At 33.6% G+C, this 16,499-nt stretch overlaps 2 protein-coding genes across 5 annotated transcripts; both read left to right on the forward strand.

Moving 5' to 3' along the window:
- Positions 1-526: 526 nt before the first annotated feature.
- On the forward strand, positions 527-5,882 carry LOC114377691 (VAN3-binding protein-like). Of its 3 annotated transcripts, none has more exons than XM_028336325.1 (7): positions 527-965; positions 1,751-1,870; positions 2,828-3,272; positions 3,877-4,119; positions 4,384-4,433; positions 4,708-4,765; positions 4,972-5,882. In XM_028336325.1, exons 1-7 carry the CDS (start codon positions 627-629, stop codon positions 5,184-5,186), a joined length of 1,470 nt encoding a protein of 489 aa, XP_028192126.1. In that variant the 5' UTR covers positions 527-626; the 3' UTR covers positions 5,187-5,882. The 3 variants fall into 3 exon arrangements, with proteins under 3 accessions (XP_028192126.1, XP_028192127.1, XP_028192128.1); XM_028336326.1 differs by having other exon boundaries at positions 1,760-1,870; XM_028336327.1 differs by having other exon boundaries at positions 1,763-1,870.
- Positions 5,883-11,030: 5,148 nt separating this feature from the next.
- LOC114377727 (protein tas) lies at positions 11,031-15,647 on the forward strand. Of its 2 annotated transcripts, none has more exons than XM_028336328.1 (8): positions 11,031-11,329; positions 11,435-11,530; positions 12,516-12,599; positions 12,947-13,107; positions 13,464-13,581; positions 14,144-14,279; positions 14,858-15,036; positions 15,139-15,647. In XM_028336328.1, exons 1-8 carry the CDS (start codon positions 11,078-11,080, stop codon positions 15,376-15,378), a joined length of 1,266 nt encoding a protein of 421 aa, XP_028192129.1. In that variant the 5' UTR covers positions 11,031-11,077; the 3' UTR covers positions 15,379-15,647. The 2 variants fall into 2 exon arrangements, with proteins under 2 accessions (XP_028192129.1, XP_028192130.1); XM_028336329.1 differs by having other exon boundaries at positions 11,192-11,324.
- Positions 15,648-16,499: the final 852 nt, after the last annotated feature.

A 16,499-nucleotide genomic window follows, 5' to 3' on the forward strand; every position in this document is an offset into this window, starting at 1 on the left:
CCCAATTCTTATGTTATTTTGTTTGGGAGTGGATGTAAAAGATTCAAATAAAGACACTTTCACAAAACATAAATATGATCAGCATAAAAAAAAACTAATGTGATACATATTCTAAAAAAATATAATTTATTTTTAAATATTATAATTTAATGAAAATATTTTTACAAATTTAATGATAAGACTAATTTATTATATATTTTGTATATTCAGAGAAAAATTTGATTATTTATCTTAAAAATATATCTGATTGGTCGAGAATGGAAAAGTATATAAAAATATTTTTAACTATTTTTTTTTTCTTCTTTCTTATATTATAAGCATTCTTGTGGGGAACTTTTTTTACTAAATGTACTATTTGCAAACATAGCATGGAAAACGAAAAGGTCCAAACTTGTAATTATGAAAATGTGGTAGGGTATAGTATTTGCTAGGGAGGAATGCCGTGGATGAAATCCTCACCAAGATCAACGGTGTTAAAATCACTCCATGTTCTTTTAATAGAACTCCTTGTTCCCACTCTCTCACACGTTCATCTTACTCTATAAAATCAAAACCTCTCGGAAAACATTGAACATAAAACCTCTTCCATCTTTCCTCAGTTCTTCTAACCAATCCGAACCCGAAAAATGGAAAAGGAGCGACCCGCATGGAGACCCGACCCGTTTCACGCACGACCGCCGCCGCCGCCGTCGGAGACGCCGCGCGACCCCATGGAGTTCCTTTCCCGGTCGTGGAGCGCCTCGGCCCTCGAAGTATCCAAGGCACTCGCATCTCAGCAACAACTTCCACCTTCTTCCAACAACGTTAGCATCGTTTGTTATAATAATAATTCTAATGCGTCTATAATACTCGAAGACATAGCTGGTGAAGTGGAAGAGTCTGCTGCAACTGTTTCTGGCAACCCTTTCTCCTTCGCTTCTTCTGAAACCTCTCAGATGATCATGGACCGCATCATGTCCCACTCCGTATGTTCACTTACCTTCTCTTCTTCTTCTGTTCCATTCACTTCATGCTTTCTTTCTTAATTACTACCACTCACTTAGACCATGTTTGGAAATCCACCTCATTAATAAGTTTGCGGCAAAGGTAATTTTTAACATCATTATTTTTATGTTTATTTTACTTTTGTTCATTAAATTTGCATTAAAACTGTGTCTGTAACATTTTCAACTGAAAATCAAAGATGTTTTGTATTTTGTTTAGCTACTTTTTCTATAAGGACTTGTTAAAAAAAATTGAGTTTCTTTTATATACAAAAATATTGTTGATCAAATTTAGAGACGAAAATTGTTCTTTCTCACTAATTTTGGAATTATGTGAATTTTAAAAATTGTTAGTGATAGAATTTTTTGTTATTAATTTTAGTTGGCCAAATTTAGTGACAAAGATATATTTTTCTTCACTAATTTTAGAATCACAAAAATTTAATGACAAATATTTTAAAGATTACCTGTAAATTATTTTTTAACTGTTTTATTTTTCTCTAAAAAAACTATTTTTATTTATTTTTTCTTATAATTAGATTCATGAACTTATAAACTCTGTTTTATAAACTCTATTAGTTTCTGATTTAACAGGTTGAAAGAAAAAATAGAAAGCTTTCCTCTCATCTATATAAGTCCATTTTAGCTTAAAAATTATTTCAAAGCATAAGCTTAATTTGCATCACAATCAAGAAGCCTCTATTTTTTTGTTTTTGTGTTATGGTATGGTCAGAAACTGAAGCGAAATGGGTGGTTTTACTTTTGAGTTTGGTCAGCAGGAGGTATCACCACGCACCTCAGGAAGACTCTCTCACAGCAGTGGCCCTCTTAATGGCTCCCTAACAGATAGCCCTCCGGTTTCTCCTTCTGAAATTGACGATTTCAAGGTACTAACTATGTATCTCTCTATAAACCGACAACCATGTTGTTGGATTTTTTTTTATTAATAAAAAAAATATTTTTTTTATTTTAATAGAGTTGAACTTTTTGGTTGGGTACAAAGCACGAACACTGGTTTCACTGCACACTTGGAACCAACCAAACCAACCATGATGCAGTTTCAGTTTCAGCTTTCTCTGGTACCAACAAAACAAAATAAAAAACTTGGATGACACCGGAGAGAGACACCCCCGGCTTTTTTCTCTTTTCAGTTTAGCTTTCAATACAAACAAATACTAGTTTTTTTTTTTTTTTTTTTGCAAAAATACCATATTTTCTTTTCAGGCCCTCGTCTCTGGGTATTTCAATTATGTCTGTTCAGTTCAGAGTAACAAAAACTGCACTTGTTTGTTTCCATTACAATTTCTGTTACAAGGTTATCCACAACCTGTTATTTCTGGTCCCCCCTGTTAGTCAAATTTGTTAACAAATAACAACACCAACCAAGACCATTCTTCTGATTCCTGAATATGCCTTAAAAAAAATTTCCCTCTTGGGTTGCATTAATAGCTCATGGACCCCCATATGAGGAAAATTGGGAAAAGGGGTTGAACATAACCATAGGCATAGGCCACAATATAAAATAAAGATAAGTACTAGTACAGTTTTTTTGCACTGCCACGCCAAGGTTGTTACTTAGTTGTTCTGTCTTTCAGAACCGCAGAGCCTAATGTTAAACGATCTTGTCATCTAAAAAAATTGCTTCTATCTTTAATTTAGTACTAAAATTTACCAATTTTAATAATGTTTTAGTGATTTGTAAATAGACACAGAATTTTCACTTACACGACAAGATCGATATCCATTGAGGAACACACAAAGCTTATGTTACAATACAAATTGTTGGTTACTTATTTATGTTGTTGTTGCTAAGAATGGCCCACCACATGCAATTTTCTCTGCAGTATAACCGTTCCAACAACAACCACAACACTGTCAACATGATCACCGGCTTGAATGGTCAATACTGGGGTGCCGGCGGCGCGGCGACGACCGCCGGTGGTGGCAAGACGGTGGGGAGGTGGCTGAAGGACAGGAAGGAGAAGAAGAAGGAGGAAACTAGGGCCCACAATGCTCAGCTCCACGCGGCGGTTTCGGTTGCCGGGGTCGCCGCCGCGATGGCCGCCATCGCCGCCGCCACGGCTGCCTCGTCGGGCTCCAGGAAGGACGAGCAGATGGCGAAGACCGACATGGCGGTGGCGTCAGCAGCGACGCTGGTGGCGGCCCAGTGTGTGGAGGCTGCCGAGGCCATGGGGGCCGAGCGCGACCACCTGGCCTCGGTGGTCAGCTCCGCCGTGAATGTGAGGTCCGCCGGTGACATCACGACGTTGACGGCAGCTGCGGCCACAGGTATGTGCATGACACTGAAACAAATGGCATTTACTTTGATTAGTTGAACATGAAAATTTTGGTATTATTTGAATTTAACTAGAATGTACATAAATTTAAAAGTCTATTTACGTGTAGGAGATTATTGATTTTATAATAATTATTTTAAAAATATATTATTTAGGTACTTTTTAATTAGCTATATTATATTGGATTAAACAATTTATTTTAATAAGGAATCTTGATAAAATCACTTAAATTACGAATGCATCGAAAAATTGATTTTTTTTCTTCGTTAATCACTTAAATTACTTATTTACTTCATTCCCACTTAAATTTAGGAGAACCAGTGCATCAAAATCTTTAGATTACCAGTGCATCAAAATTAAAGTCCACTAATTTTCTCCCAAGGATTCTTTTTATTCCTTGTTTTATACTAATATTTTGGTAATATATCCTGAAATAGGACAACTTTTTATTATCCTATTATTCTGATGTACATGCAATATTTTCAGGTAACATTAGTTCTTGTTTGTAAAATGCATCTGTTTGTCTCTACATGGGATTCTTTTTGTGGGTTTTCAATGCTTTTGTTGAGTATGTTGCTTGTGGCTTGAATTTGCAGCTTTACGTGGGGCTGCCACGTTGAAAGCAAGGGTCCTTAAGGAGGTTTGGAACATAGCAGCTGTGATTCCTGTGGAGAAGAATTTGGGCAGTGGCAGTGGTGGCGGCGATAATGGTAATGGTAGCAATGGTAGCTCTAATAGTAGCTTCAGTGGTGAAATTGTACCAGAAGAAAATTTCTTGGGGATTTGTAGCAGAGAATTGCTAGCCAGAGGTTGTGAACTTCTCAAGCGCACACGCACTGGTATACTTCCTGAAATTTACATTTTTGTTTTGTTTTTGTTAGTGTGTCTGAATCAGAATATTTGTTACAATTTGTTTCCCTTACTTTTGTTCTCTCTAACATAATTTGGCATGGTTTGTGTTTTGTGTCTGTGGAGTAAAAGACATTAGTATAGGAGACTCTGTTTTGTTTGTGTTTTGATTTTTTTTTTTGTGTGTTTCTTCCAATTGTTGTGTATATGATGATTAGGAAATGATTTGATTTGAGAATTATTTGCACTTGCAGGTGAACTGCATTGGAAAATTGTATCTGTTTACATAAACAGGATGAATCAGGTAACTTTTTTCTTTTCTTTGCTCCAAATTATGTAGTAGTATAATATTAATGTACTTTTGGTTCTAGACTAGGGTGTAGATAATTATTTGGTCATCAATTAAGAGTTTTGATATTGATGAGTATGAACCTGGCTATGGAAAAAGTTATAAAGTGAGGGCGCTTAGTATGTATGATGTGATGTCAAAGGGATCAGATCAAGTTGTTTTAGTTTTCCAAGAAATCTGCAAATTGTAAATTGTAATATAACCCTTTGGAGTCTCTTTTTGTGCTCAGGTTATGGTGAAGATGAAGAGCAGGCACGTTGCTGGGACCATCACAAAAAAGAAAAAGAGTGAGTGAGATTTTGATTTAATTTTACTTTTTTTATTATTTTTTTGTCCTCAAATAATTTTAACTGATTTGGAGGTGGGTCTTGTTCCATTTGGGGATTTGTGAAAGTCATGGTCTTTAATTTTTAAAGTTGCAAAAAGAATCAAAAGGGTTCTTCTTTAAGTTTAATTCAAAACCCCCTTTTCTTTGAATTTTTTTTTGGCACAGATGTGGTGCTTGGAGTGATCAAAGATATGCCTGCTTGGCCTGGACGCCACTTGCTTGAAGGTGGTGAGAACCGTCGCTACTTTGGTTTGAAAACAGTGATGCGTGGTGTTGTGGAATTTGAGTGCAGAAATCAAAGAGAGTATGATGTGTGGACTCAAGGTGTGTCAAGGCTTCTATCTATTGCTGCAGAGAGGAACAACAGAAACAGAATATAAATATATAATGAAAAATTATTGAGGAGATGGTAGTAATTAAGTATGATATGATATAATTAATTAATGAACATGGTAGTAGATCTTTTGATACATGGTGGGGTTGGTGGGGTTTTAATCCAAATGTAAAAATGGGTAAATTAAATTGAAGTTCTTCTAGTTATGCCATATGGGGGTTTCTTTTCTTTTCGTACTTTCTTTTTAATCTTGGGGGACACATGGATATTTTCATGTATTTTTTTGAATGGGAAAGTAAAGTCATTTGAACCAAAGTGAGTGAAAAATCATGGGAACCTTGGTGTTGTTCTTTCTTTTGCTGATTTGGAAAGAAAAAAGCGTATGTATGTTGGACCGGGGCAGTCAAAAGAGAAGAAAACAAAAAAAAGAATGAGTGAAGGAAGTGTAGTATTGAAGATAAAGACAAAGGGTGATCTATGTGCTTTTATTTATACATGTTGATTTAGGCTTTCCCTGATTGGATCCCAAGAAATAGTTTAAGGTTTATGAGCTAGAGCCATCATTGTTTTGGATTATATTCTTTCACTTGTGTATTTTTTTTGTTAAGTAAAGTGCTGAACAAATATATAATATCATATTCATATGCCTCGGCAAATATAGCTGAGAGCGACGTAACATGTAAATAATTAGTAACTTTACTTAAGATGGGGTAAATATTAAAAATTTAAAAGGTCTTCTATATAGTTTTTTTGTAAACGGCTTTCATAAAGTTATAGTTGCCTAGTATGTAAATCAAGCCAGGGAATAAAAATACTCGTTTGCTTCGTTGCAAATCATGACCATAAATCGAGAAGCCAAATCGAGGATTTCCGGATTTTTTTAAATGGGACTGAAATTATATTTATATTTACATTTTAAAAGGGATTTACCACACTACTTTTTATCTGTTTGGATTGCATAGTATCTCGATTGTGGGATAAAGAATCATGGTGCGCTGAATTGCCAATTGTTTGGCCAGTATTCAAACTTTTCAAAATCAATTTTGCTGATGAATATATTTCATTTCAAGCAAATTGAATGTTTTTAATTTTCTGTCAAGTGTGAGATTGGCAAAATATATTTATATTAACACCTTAAAATATATTATTTTCAATCTATTTATTCATGGGCAGGAATTTAGAATTTGCAACAACAATTTATCTATTGTAAATTTTAGTGGTTTATTTTAAAATTTTTTGAAGGACTCTCAATTATTAATATTTTTTTATATATAAAGGACTCTCAATTATAGAAAACAAGCAAGATATTAGAAAAATACTATGCCATATGTTCTAGTAAAGTTAGAAATTTCCATCCTTGTGTTTTCCAATGATTCTAAACGCATGAGTTGTAAATTTTCATTGGTAGCTAACAGTAGTTTTTGCCTTTGAAATTTAACATATGATATGATGATCGATAGGTGTTACCTTGTGCACAATTTTTTTTTCAAAAACAATAGATATTTTCTACCTTCTATAAGGAGTCGTCTTCTTCTTCTTCTTCTTTTTTTTTTATCGGCAATTAGCAAATTATATATAAGCACAAGGGGTGCAAAAAGTAATACAACACAAGTTTAAAAGAAAGAACCTGAGAGCTATAAACAACAAAGCACCACTGGAAATATATACCAGGCATAGAGATCTGCTCTCGGAAAATATATAGAAACCACCTATACATAGTATGAAAAGATTGAAACAATAGAACTCCATCCAACAGCCCACCATTGTTTAGGTTTCTCCCCTTGTAATCCATGTGAAATTTGCCTAAAGTGATCCAAAGCCTTGTTAGGGGATACAGTGTGGATGCCCAATATAACTTATACCATTTCCACCAAATGGCTTGTGCAATTTAACACAAAAAGAGAACATGAGAAGCATCTTCATCGACTTGATTGCACAAGACACATGTTAGGTCCTCATCTTGAAGTTTGATGTGCCAGGTTTTCTTTTGTAGGTAAACTATCATGCAAGACCTTCCAAATAAAAAATGAGACCTTTTGTGGAATTTTTACTTGCCACAAAAATTTGAATTCATCCACCTCATGTGAACCAATCCTCATATTATGCAATCCAATGTAAGTGGATTTGGCAAGTGAATTTATTTGATGAATCCACACACCAAATCCATTGGTACCACCTTGTCCGCAAATATTAGCATTATTTACCACATCTAAAAACTCCAACACCCCCCTTGTTTCTCACCTATGTTCCTAACTCATTTGATTTTGATATGGCAGTGATGGTCATAGGTTCAGATTTAGGTGAAGTGAAAAGGAATCCTTTGTTTCCTCCTTGTGCTCCTAAGGGTGTCAGCTATGAAAACTTCTTCAAGGAGTGTAAGAAACCTGCTTGGTATTTTCTGGCCAAGGATTATGGCCATTGTGACATGCAAGATGATGACACTATTAGGAGATCAACGCTCTCACAAATAAAATTACTCATACCCATAATGGATGATGAGAACACAACAAAGATTATACTGTAGAAAAATAATAACAAAAACAAGAATTTAACGTAGTTCGACACCTCTTGTCTACGTCCACGGACCGTCTCAAAAAGTATTTTGCTATCACAAAAATGATTACAAGATTATAACTCACCCCAAATAGTGTAGCACTCTACAAATCCAAGTACACCACTCAATGATTACAAGAAATGATAACATTCTCACACAAAAACACTTTTCTCTCAACAAAATAACTTTGTTTCACAATTTATCTTTTCATATACTCTCTCTTCATGTGTTCTGTTTCTCTATTAATTATCTTTTCTATTTATAGTGAAGATTGCTACTAATTATAATAAATAGGTTCTTTTAGAGGTTGAAACAAAAATAACTTCCAATGCATTTATTCAACTAAGATTCATATAGTAAAATGTAATCTTACACTTTATATTTAAGTCACCTAAATCTTTGTGATAAAATTTCAATTTCTAATATATATGCATCTTATCTTTTAACTTGAAATTTTTCGAACACCAAAGAAATTAGGGAGAAAGCTACCTATTGTCTATGAAAAATGGAGAGTTAAGGAAACCTATGAGAAGGTTTGTTGGAGGAGTCATTCTTGCATTCTTGAAAGCTTACTTGCATGATGATAATGAGGACTTGTTGGCCATAAGAGACAGGCATGTGAGTCTACCGGTGGAGATCCAATTTGATTCTTTTGTGTGAACATCAGAGAAGATGGGGAGCATATATTTCTGTTATTATCATGACACACATGACTGAACTTTTGACTTACACATACATTAGATTAAAGTTACAGGTGAAGTGCATCATGTGCAAGATATTAATAAAGTGTCCCTTTTTTTGTTGCATGTTGGCTATTTCTGGCTCAAATATAGAACTATTATTGACAGACATTAAAACCATTCACAATAGAAGATTGTAGTTGAAGTAATATTACAAGTCTTTTACTTTAAATAAAAAGTTTGAAGAAGTACCAGACGTATTTTTTTTTTGTTAATTAGCTATTTTTCTTCACCGACAAACAAATTAGTGTTATTTTTTATACTTATAGTAATAGGTATTATTGTTTACAAAGAAAGTAAATTCAAATTATTAACAGTAATAGGTATTTGATTGGTAATAAATTTAATTTGTCGTGATAAATAAAAACTTTAATTTGTCTATTGGGCATTATCTTTATTAAAATCTATTTGCAATTCTTTTATTAAAATTTAGAAACGTTATATGAATGATATAAATTATTTTTGTAAAATAATATATATAAAAAATTGCACCATCCATGTAATTTTATTAATTTATTAATTATATTTATAAAAAATTGGATTATTTGTTAATATTTGTAATTTATTTATTAATGTAAATAAACTTTCCTTTGGTACGTATTTTTTTTTTCAGAATTACCTGAACGGCCATGTTTGTTTTCGTCTATTGCAATTCACAAACCTTCATGCAACCATAGTGAACACATAAAAGGAATTGGAAATTGTCCAATATTGGCTAACCATATCCAATATGAATTTATGTGAAGCTGCGTCGAGTATATTTAAACACTTCTGTCCATGGCACTAATGAGTAATGCGTTACAGTCAATCATTCTCAAAAAATAAATCCACACTTAGTGGAGGCAAACAGTGTTATCCTCTTGTGCTAAATATGTAATTTAAAACAAAATATACATAGTCAATCCCTTAAGTAACAGCACCTTCATCAAAGGCTAGGCAATAAAGTTTGGTTAATATGTTCATGTCAGGATCTACCATAAAATGAAATTATGGTCTAGCATGCCACAAAATTAATAAAAAAAAGCTTGTTTCATCCAAAAAAGAGTCATGCACAAACACACTTATCCAATCACGCTTGACCAGCATTGTAACGAATGGTCTTCCTGAACACTTGAACTCTGTTTTCTATTTCCTTCCAGAACTTGTTATGGGCTGATGATAACAGATCAATCCGAACAACCCTCTCATTGACCTATGGGGAACAACCATATTGAGTTCGAGTAATATTAGTCGACCAAACAAATGTTGTAACAGTATAAATTGACAAAATGACTATACAGCTAACCAGGTCTACAACATAACGTGTGAAACAGTATTCCATGTCCATCCTTTTGGTTACCCATAGTCCAGACTTGTTGCTTCAAATCATAGAATTTCTGATGACATTATTTGGATTTTTTTATGAAGAATTTAAATTTTTTAAATTTTAAAATAAAATTTTAAACAACTAAAAATGTGAAATTTTAATTTCCGTTTAAAAGGTGAGAAATTAAAATTCTCTTTTTGATAAGAGAATCTTCCAAAACATTTTGATAACAGAGCATCAACAATACGAGAAGGAAAAACAGGAAGCACAACAAATACAAACAAATGGCAAAAGCAAAAAGGAGCATTATAAGACCCACGTACCCAAGGGACTACGCTTGACACGCAATGCAAATGATGAGAAGCTGAGCATGAGCTCGTGGAATATCGATTAGGTGTGGGTATAAGGGGACTTGTAGAACTACACCCGTTAGTTAGGGGAGTAGTTGTCGCTACCCATCATGCGGTGGAGGTGCTCGCCGACGCTGAGGGCTTGAGCCATGTCTTGTGCCATTGACCAAATGTTGTGGTCGGGGTGTGGTGGTGTACGCTGCCATATTCCGATTCCCCTGTCACTTTATATACCGCATAAGTATTCTTCTATTTGGAAACACACCAATCATAATTTTCTTTCTTTTTGCATTCATTTTCTTTTACCCTCACAATTTTTTTTATCCAAACACAAAATTTTAAAAATTAAAGAATTTTAATTGAAATATTTAAAATTCTTAGATTAAAATAAAATTTCTTAAAATTTTAAATTCCTTCATCCAAACACTCTAATTTTATACTTAATAACTTGTTACCTATGGCCATAGAACACTGTTTTCCTTTTGTTTAGCTTTGTTACCACTTGTTTGATAAAAGATATTGTATTATTTTAACTTAATTATTATTTTAATGGTCATTTAAAAAATGTGTGTTCAACACTTCAACTATTATTTTACTGTGAATATCTTTAAAATTAGAACTGAAGTTCTTTAATTTGATTTTTTAAAAAACATAGCATTTGCAATGTGGGTTCCCTCCTATTTTCCACGCCATAGATCACAGAAGATAGAAATAGAGTTTGTAAAAGAGTCTCCACAAAGTTGACACGATGATATGATAAAGCATTTTCTGATAAAAATTAACTGTGGACAAAATCATTAGATATTTGGTACCTAATTAAAAAATAATAATTAAAGTCAAATAAAGAATAGGATAGAGAAATAAAATAATATTATATAAATTTATTGTATTACCCCTCACAGTCAAAAGTATAAATGAAAACAGCTGTGCCTCAATTCAAGAGAGTTTGTCTAAAGGATAAGCTGAAACTGAAACTGAAACTGAAACATGGTATCTCTGTGTTCCTTCACTTCTTTTGCATGTGACAACCTTTCTCTTTCTCTTTCTCAGTCTCTCAAACCGTCATCATTGCCTCTCATTCACTCTTTCACACTTCCAAGAAACACTATCAGGAAGAAGAACGGTGCTAGTGTGAGGCCTCTGTTCTGTGCCCTCAACAACAATAACAACAACACTGCCTTGCAGTACAGAACCCTCGGCGACTCCGACCTCAACATCAGCGAAATCACTCTTGGTACTGTAAGTTTTTTTTCTTTCTTATTCGATCACATTCTTAATTATTCCTTCGTTTTCTTTCTTTTTGATTGGTTGGTGCCACGTTGTTGTTGTTGTTGTTGGCTTCAGATGACCTTTGGGGAGCAAAACACTGAGAAAGAAGCTCACGACATTCTTAATTATGCATTCGACCGTGGAATTAACGCTCTCGACACTGCTGAGGCCGTAAGTCTGTTGTTCATTCAATCTTTATCTGCATTCGCCTTGTGTATTTACATCTTGCTGAAATATTTGGATTCTTTTTTATTTATTTAATTAATAATTGTTTCCATGTGTTTGTGTATAGTAATATTAATATATCTATTGAGAGCTTGAGGCAAGATGGGTAATTTTTGTCTATACAATCATAAACCATGCTCATGATTATTTTAATTTGTTTCAAATTCACTTTTAACCATCCATTTTCCTAAGTAGCTCTTGAAATAATAAAACTATTCAAGTAATCCCCTGAAGTATTGAATACACATCACTTGTCCTTAAGTTGATGCATTTTAGTAAAGTTTTTAGAGATCAATTTTATTACAATTTGAGCTCAGACTCAACCTCACAAAAATGGCTTGTAAGGTGAGGTTAAGCACTATTTAAGCCATATCTCTAGTTGACGTGGGACTAATCATCATCCTTGAATTTGATACTACAATTAAGGCAATCCCCAAAGTCATTACAACTAAAGGCGGGCTAGAGATGACAACAATTAAGGCGACTTTCCAACAGATTTAAAGGAGTTTTTAATATTTGAGGGACTACTCTGCATGATTTCTAATACTTCTAGGACTACTAAAGTAATCTTTTATTTTTTTTACTTTAGGGACCATTTATGAGAGAGGATAACAGTTTAAGGATGAAATTGATGGTTTATTCGGTTGAGATTCGTTCCTCTTTCATGCTTTCATCTCTCACTTGATATGCTAATATATATATATATATATATATATATATATATATATATATATGCTTACCATGTAAGAGCATGACAGGAGTGAATGTCAACAATATAAATTAAATGGATGGTTAAGATTAAAATAATTTTGACCATTCAAATATGATATGATTGATGTTCTGATATTATGCAAGATTCACTATTTGATTGCATAAGGATCCAGTCATTATCATTGCAATTTGATAATGTGCTGTTGGTTTTTGATTGCAGTACCCAATTCCAATGAAGAAAGAGACACAAGGAAGCACTGATCTCTATATTGGTAGCTGGCTCAAGTCTCAACCTCGTGACAAGGTATTGGGTGCTTGCTTTCACAACTCTGTCTATGCTTACTTTTCTATGTGCCTTGGATACAGGGATTGTTAAAGGTTAAAAGTAATATTGCATTATTACTTCCCATGTGAAATAATGATATTAAAGTTAAACTGTCTTGTTTTTAAGCCTATTAAACTTTTGGTAAGTTGTTTTTGCATTGAGTAAAGAGGCTGATTGAAATAAATTTTAATTTGGCTCATTTTGCCATATAAGATGATCAGCTGACCCTGAGATTTGGCTTTCAACTGTTTTGGATGGTTTTTACTGAGTCAGCTCTTTGTTGAGCTAAGAGTTTGAAACTATGTGTATAACATCTTTGTGGATAGATTATTTTGGCTACCAAAGTATGTGGTTATTCTGAGAGGTCAAGTTACTTGCGTGAGAATGCAAATGTTTTGCGGGTTGATGCTGCAAATATCAAAGAAAGTGTAGAGAAAAGCCTTAAGCGCCTCGACACTGATTATATTGATTTGCTGCAAATTCACTGGTGAGCTTACAGAATTTTTTTGTTACTGTATTAGTTGTGTATATAATTTGAGGCTTTGTAAATATCCGTGGGAAACTTGTGTATAGTTTGCATTCTTAAAATATTATGATTCTTATTGTTTTAGGAATCTTTGTAAGTTAGTAGCGATATCGGGCCAGAAAGACACGTACTAGGTTTACCACACTTGTACTTGACCTAAAATGTAACCTTGATTATTAATACATACAGGAGTGTTATGCATTTATATATTTACCTGATGCAAGCAGACAAGTTCAAATATTCTCCTATCTGTCTCTTCACTCTTTTGAGACATAAAGCTAAAGTTTTTGAACTATATGGTGTTATGTTCATTATAGGCCAGATCGATATGTTGCATTGTTTGGCGAGTTTTCCTATGATTATTCAAAATGGAGATCCAGTGTGCCATTTGTTGAGCAATTGCAAGCTTTCCAAGAACTTATCAATGAGGGAAAGGTAACTGATTTCACTCAATTTACTTCATGCTTTAGCTTTCCTAGTTTTCTAAGGATTTCTAATGATTTGTGTTGGTTTTGGCTCAGAGAAACTGAACACATTTTTTTATTTTCTAAAAGTATTTATTCCAACTGAAACTATTGATATTTCCCTGAAATTATTGATATTTGCTTGTAAGTTGATAGAGAAAATGCTGTTGAGGAGTGGAGTGGTATAGTAGATTGTTTATCTCTCAAAAATTTTGGTTGGACAAGAGGGATGAGATGGTCATACCACTTTTGTTGTCTACTTTTATATGTTATATGCGGCAAATGTCTCGTATCCTATATTCCTATTACAAGTCTGTAAATAAAAACAAACTATTGCATGTCTCTGTGTAGTCAGCATAAACCCATAACCTTCTAGTCCAATCAAGCTAGGATTTGCTGTTTCCTTTGTTTACTTTTCATGACATTTGTGCCAAATGGTAATATGAAATTCAAATATTCTGATCACCATATCATGTTTATTCTCTTATGCATGTGAATGGGATCCAGTTTCTTGAGATTTCTGTCTGCATCAGGTACGCTACATAGGTGTTTCAAATGAGACTTCATATGGAGTGATGGAGTTTGTTCATGCATCGAAAGTTGAAGGCCTTCCAAAGATTGTCAGTATCCAAAACAGCTACAGCTTGCTTGTTAGATGTCGTTTTGAAGGTGAGATTCTGAGATTGGCCGAGTCTCATTCATATCACTTTCACATTTTCTTGCTTTGTGATGCAAAGCTGCTGCTCCTATTGCCCTGATAATTTATGATTTTTGTTAAATAGCCATGCTATTTTTCATCATAAATCACAACTCCTTATACATTGTACTTCCTAAAGACTCCAAAAGATACAAAGTAATACAATAACTCTTGCTTTTAAGGATTTTTTTCTAGTAGAAATTTCCTATTTACCTCCTCAAATTTTTGGTCATGTGCACTTTGGTGCTTACAGACTGAGTAACATGATGCTTAAACTTTTTAGAAGTGTACATTTTGGTTATTTCATCCAATTTGCCATCAAAATTAACAGAAATGGCCATATTTGTTAACCTTGAGTCCTAAGTGCACACGAACCTAAGTTTAAAGGGATAAATTAAACCTTTCCCATTAAGAAACTTGCAATGAAATTTGGTCACATGATTTAAGGATCAAAGTGCATATGACCCTAAGTTGGCACTTGGCAGGGTGTAAATTGTACTTTTCCCTTTCTAAGCTTCTTTAAATTCTTTGTTGGTTTAACTTTTTGCAGTTGATCTTGTGGAAGTTTGCCATCCAAAGAATTGCAATATTGGCTTACTAGCCTATTCCCCACTTGGAGGTGGATCACTCACAGGAAAATATATAGATATAAATTCTGAAGCTGCAAAAAGTGGAAGGCTTAACCTCTTCCCTGGTTACATGGAAAGATATAACAAATCAGTGGCACGGGTATGCCATAATTCTAGTTCTTGTATTTGGAGTTCAGATTATGTTCTAAAATATGATGACAATACTTGAGAATCTCCTTGTTTTTGTGTGGCTGTATTTCAGGAAGCTACTATTAAGTATCTTGAGTTGGCCAAGAAGCATGGGCTAACTCCTGTTCAACTTGCACTTGGATTTGCAAGAGATCGTCCATTCATGACAAGTTCAATAATTGGTGCAACCTCTGTGGACCAGCTAAAAGAAGATATTGATGCTTTCACAACAACTGAGAGACCTTTACCAGCAGAAGTCATGGCAGATATTGAAGCTATCTTCAAGAGATACAAAGATCCTGCCATTCTTTAATGATTATACCTTTTAAGTTTACTTACCATTGATTGCCAAAACACTGCTATTGATTCATCCTGTTCCCCATTCCTCTATTCTTTTTGTCATGATTAAAATTAGAGGATGAATAAAATGCATATTGAATCATTACATGTAAACTAGGATTTACAAAAACTGTCTGCATTCATTCCCTCAATGCTATTAGGACTTGCCATTTTGTTATTTAAGTCTCTAGTGTACTGGCTACTGATTTTTATTGTTTAGATGACATTCTCACCTTTATTTGACCTAACATGTTACACATATTCAATGCAACTGAAAACAAAAGTTAACATGGCTGGACATTTAAATGAATCTTATATTGGATAAAAAAGTGAATCTTCTATTCCACTCAACCGAATTAATATACTCATTTTCCGAACATATAATAAGACCGAAAATGTGTTAAAACAAATCTTGATCATAAAATATCAATAAGATTCATAGATTTGTTATACCATAAAATAAATCTACGAATCTTTACTGTTTCTAAAGTTGTGAACTTTTTTCCCTCAAAACTCAAGGAAAACCTGTAGTCTTGAAATTCTTGAATTTGTAGTGTATTATTTTGTGGGTTAGTAGGTCAGTTGTTGTTTTTTTTACCAATCCTAAATACATTTGTTTCTGGTCTGGAATATTTGATGCATCAGATTTTGAATCTTTTTATTCATTTGTTTATTTTTGTTGGAAAACCACTTTAATAATGATCACCCTTAGTTCACATTAGTTGTGGCAGGTAGCCATGCACAATATCAGACTTGTTGAAGTTCGAGATTCATTATGGATAATATTGAGATAGAGTTGTTGAAGTTTGAGATTCATTATGGATAATATTGAGATAGAGTATATAAGTGAGAAGGAATTCTTATCTTAGAATTCGATTTTGTAGGAGTTAGTTAAGCCCAAATCCAAGTTATAACAATTTTCATTATTGAAGTTGTCTTTTTAGAGAAGTCATTTGAAATTTTATATCGAAACTTTATCTTTTGTGTGTTTTTCCTATACTTAAATGACAGAAACTATACCAACAGACAGTGAATGAGAGATTAAGATTGGATTCAGAAGGCAGTAGAGTCTGTACATGCATATAATTAGTATGT

This window comes from Glycine soja, chromosome 2, assembly GCF_004193775.1.
Source record: "Glycine soja cultivar W05 chromosome 2, ASM419377v2, whole genome shotgun sequence".
NCBI lineage: Eukaryota > Viridiplantae > Streptophyta > Magnoliopsida > Fabales > Fabaceae > Glycine > Glycine soja.

Coding starts and splice junctions, on each gene's coding strand:
- LOC114377691 (XM_028336325.1), top strand. CDS start 627: ATGGAAAAGGAGCGACCCGCATGGAGACCCGACCCGTTTCACGCACGA. Junction 1,871..2,827: donor CTGAAATTGACGATTTCAAG/GTACTAACTATG, acceptor TTTTCTCTGCAG/TATAACCGTTCCAACAACAA. Junction 4,120..4,383: donor TCTCAAGCGCACACGCACTG/GTATACTTCCTG, acceptor TTGCACTTGCAG/GTGAACTGCATTGGAAAATT.
- LOC114377727 (XM_028336328.1), top strand. CDS start 11,078: ATGGTATCTCTGTGTTCCTTCACTTCTTTTGCATGTGACAACCTTTCT. Junction 12,600..12,946: donor AGTCTCAACCTCGTGACAAG/GTATTGGGTGCT, acceptor CTTTGTGGATAG/ATTATTTTGGCTACCAAAGT. Junction 14,280..14,857: donor TGTTAGATGTCGTTTTGAAG/GTGAGATTCTGA, acceptor AACTTTTTGCAG/TTGATCTTGTGGAAGTTTGC.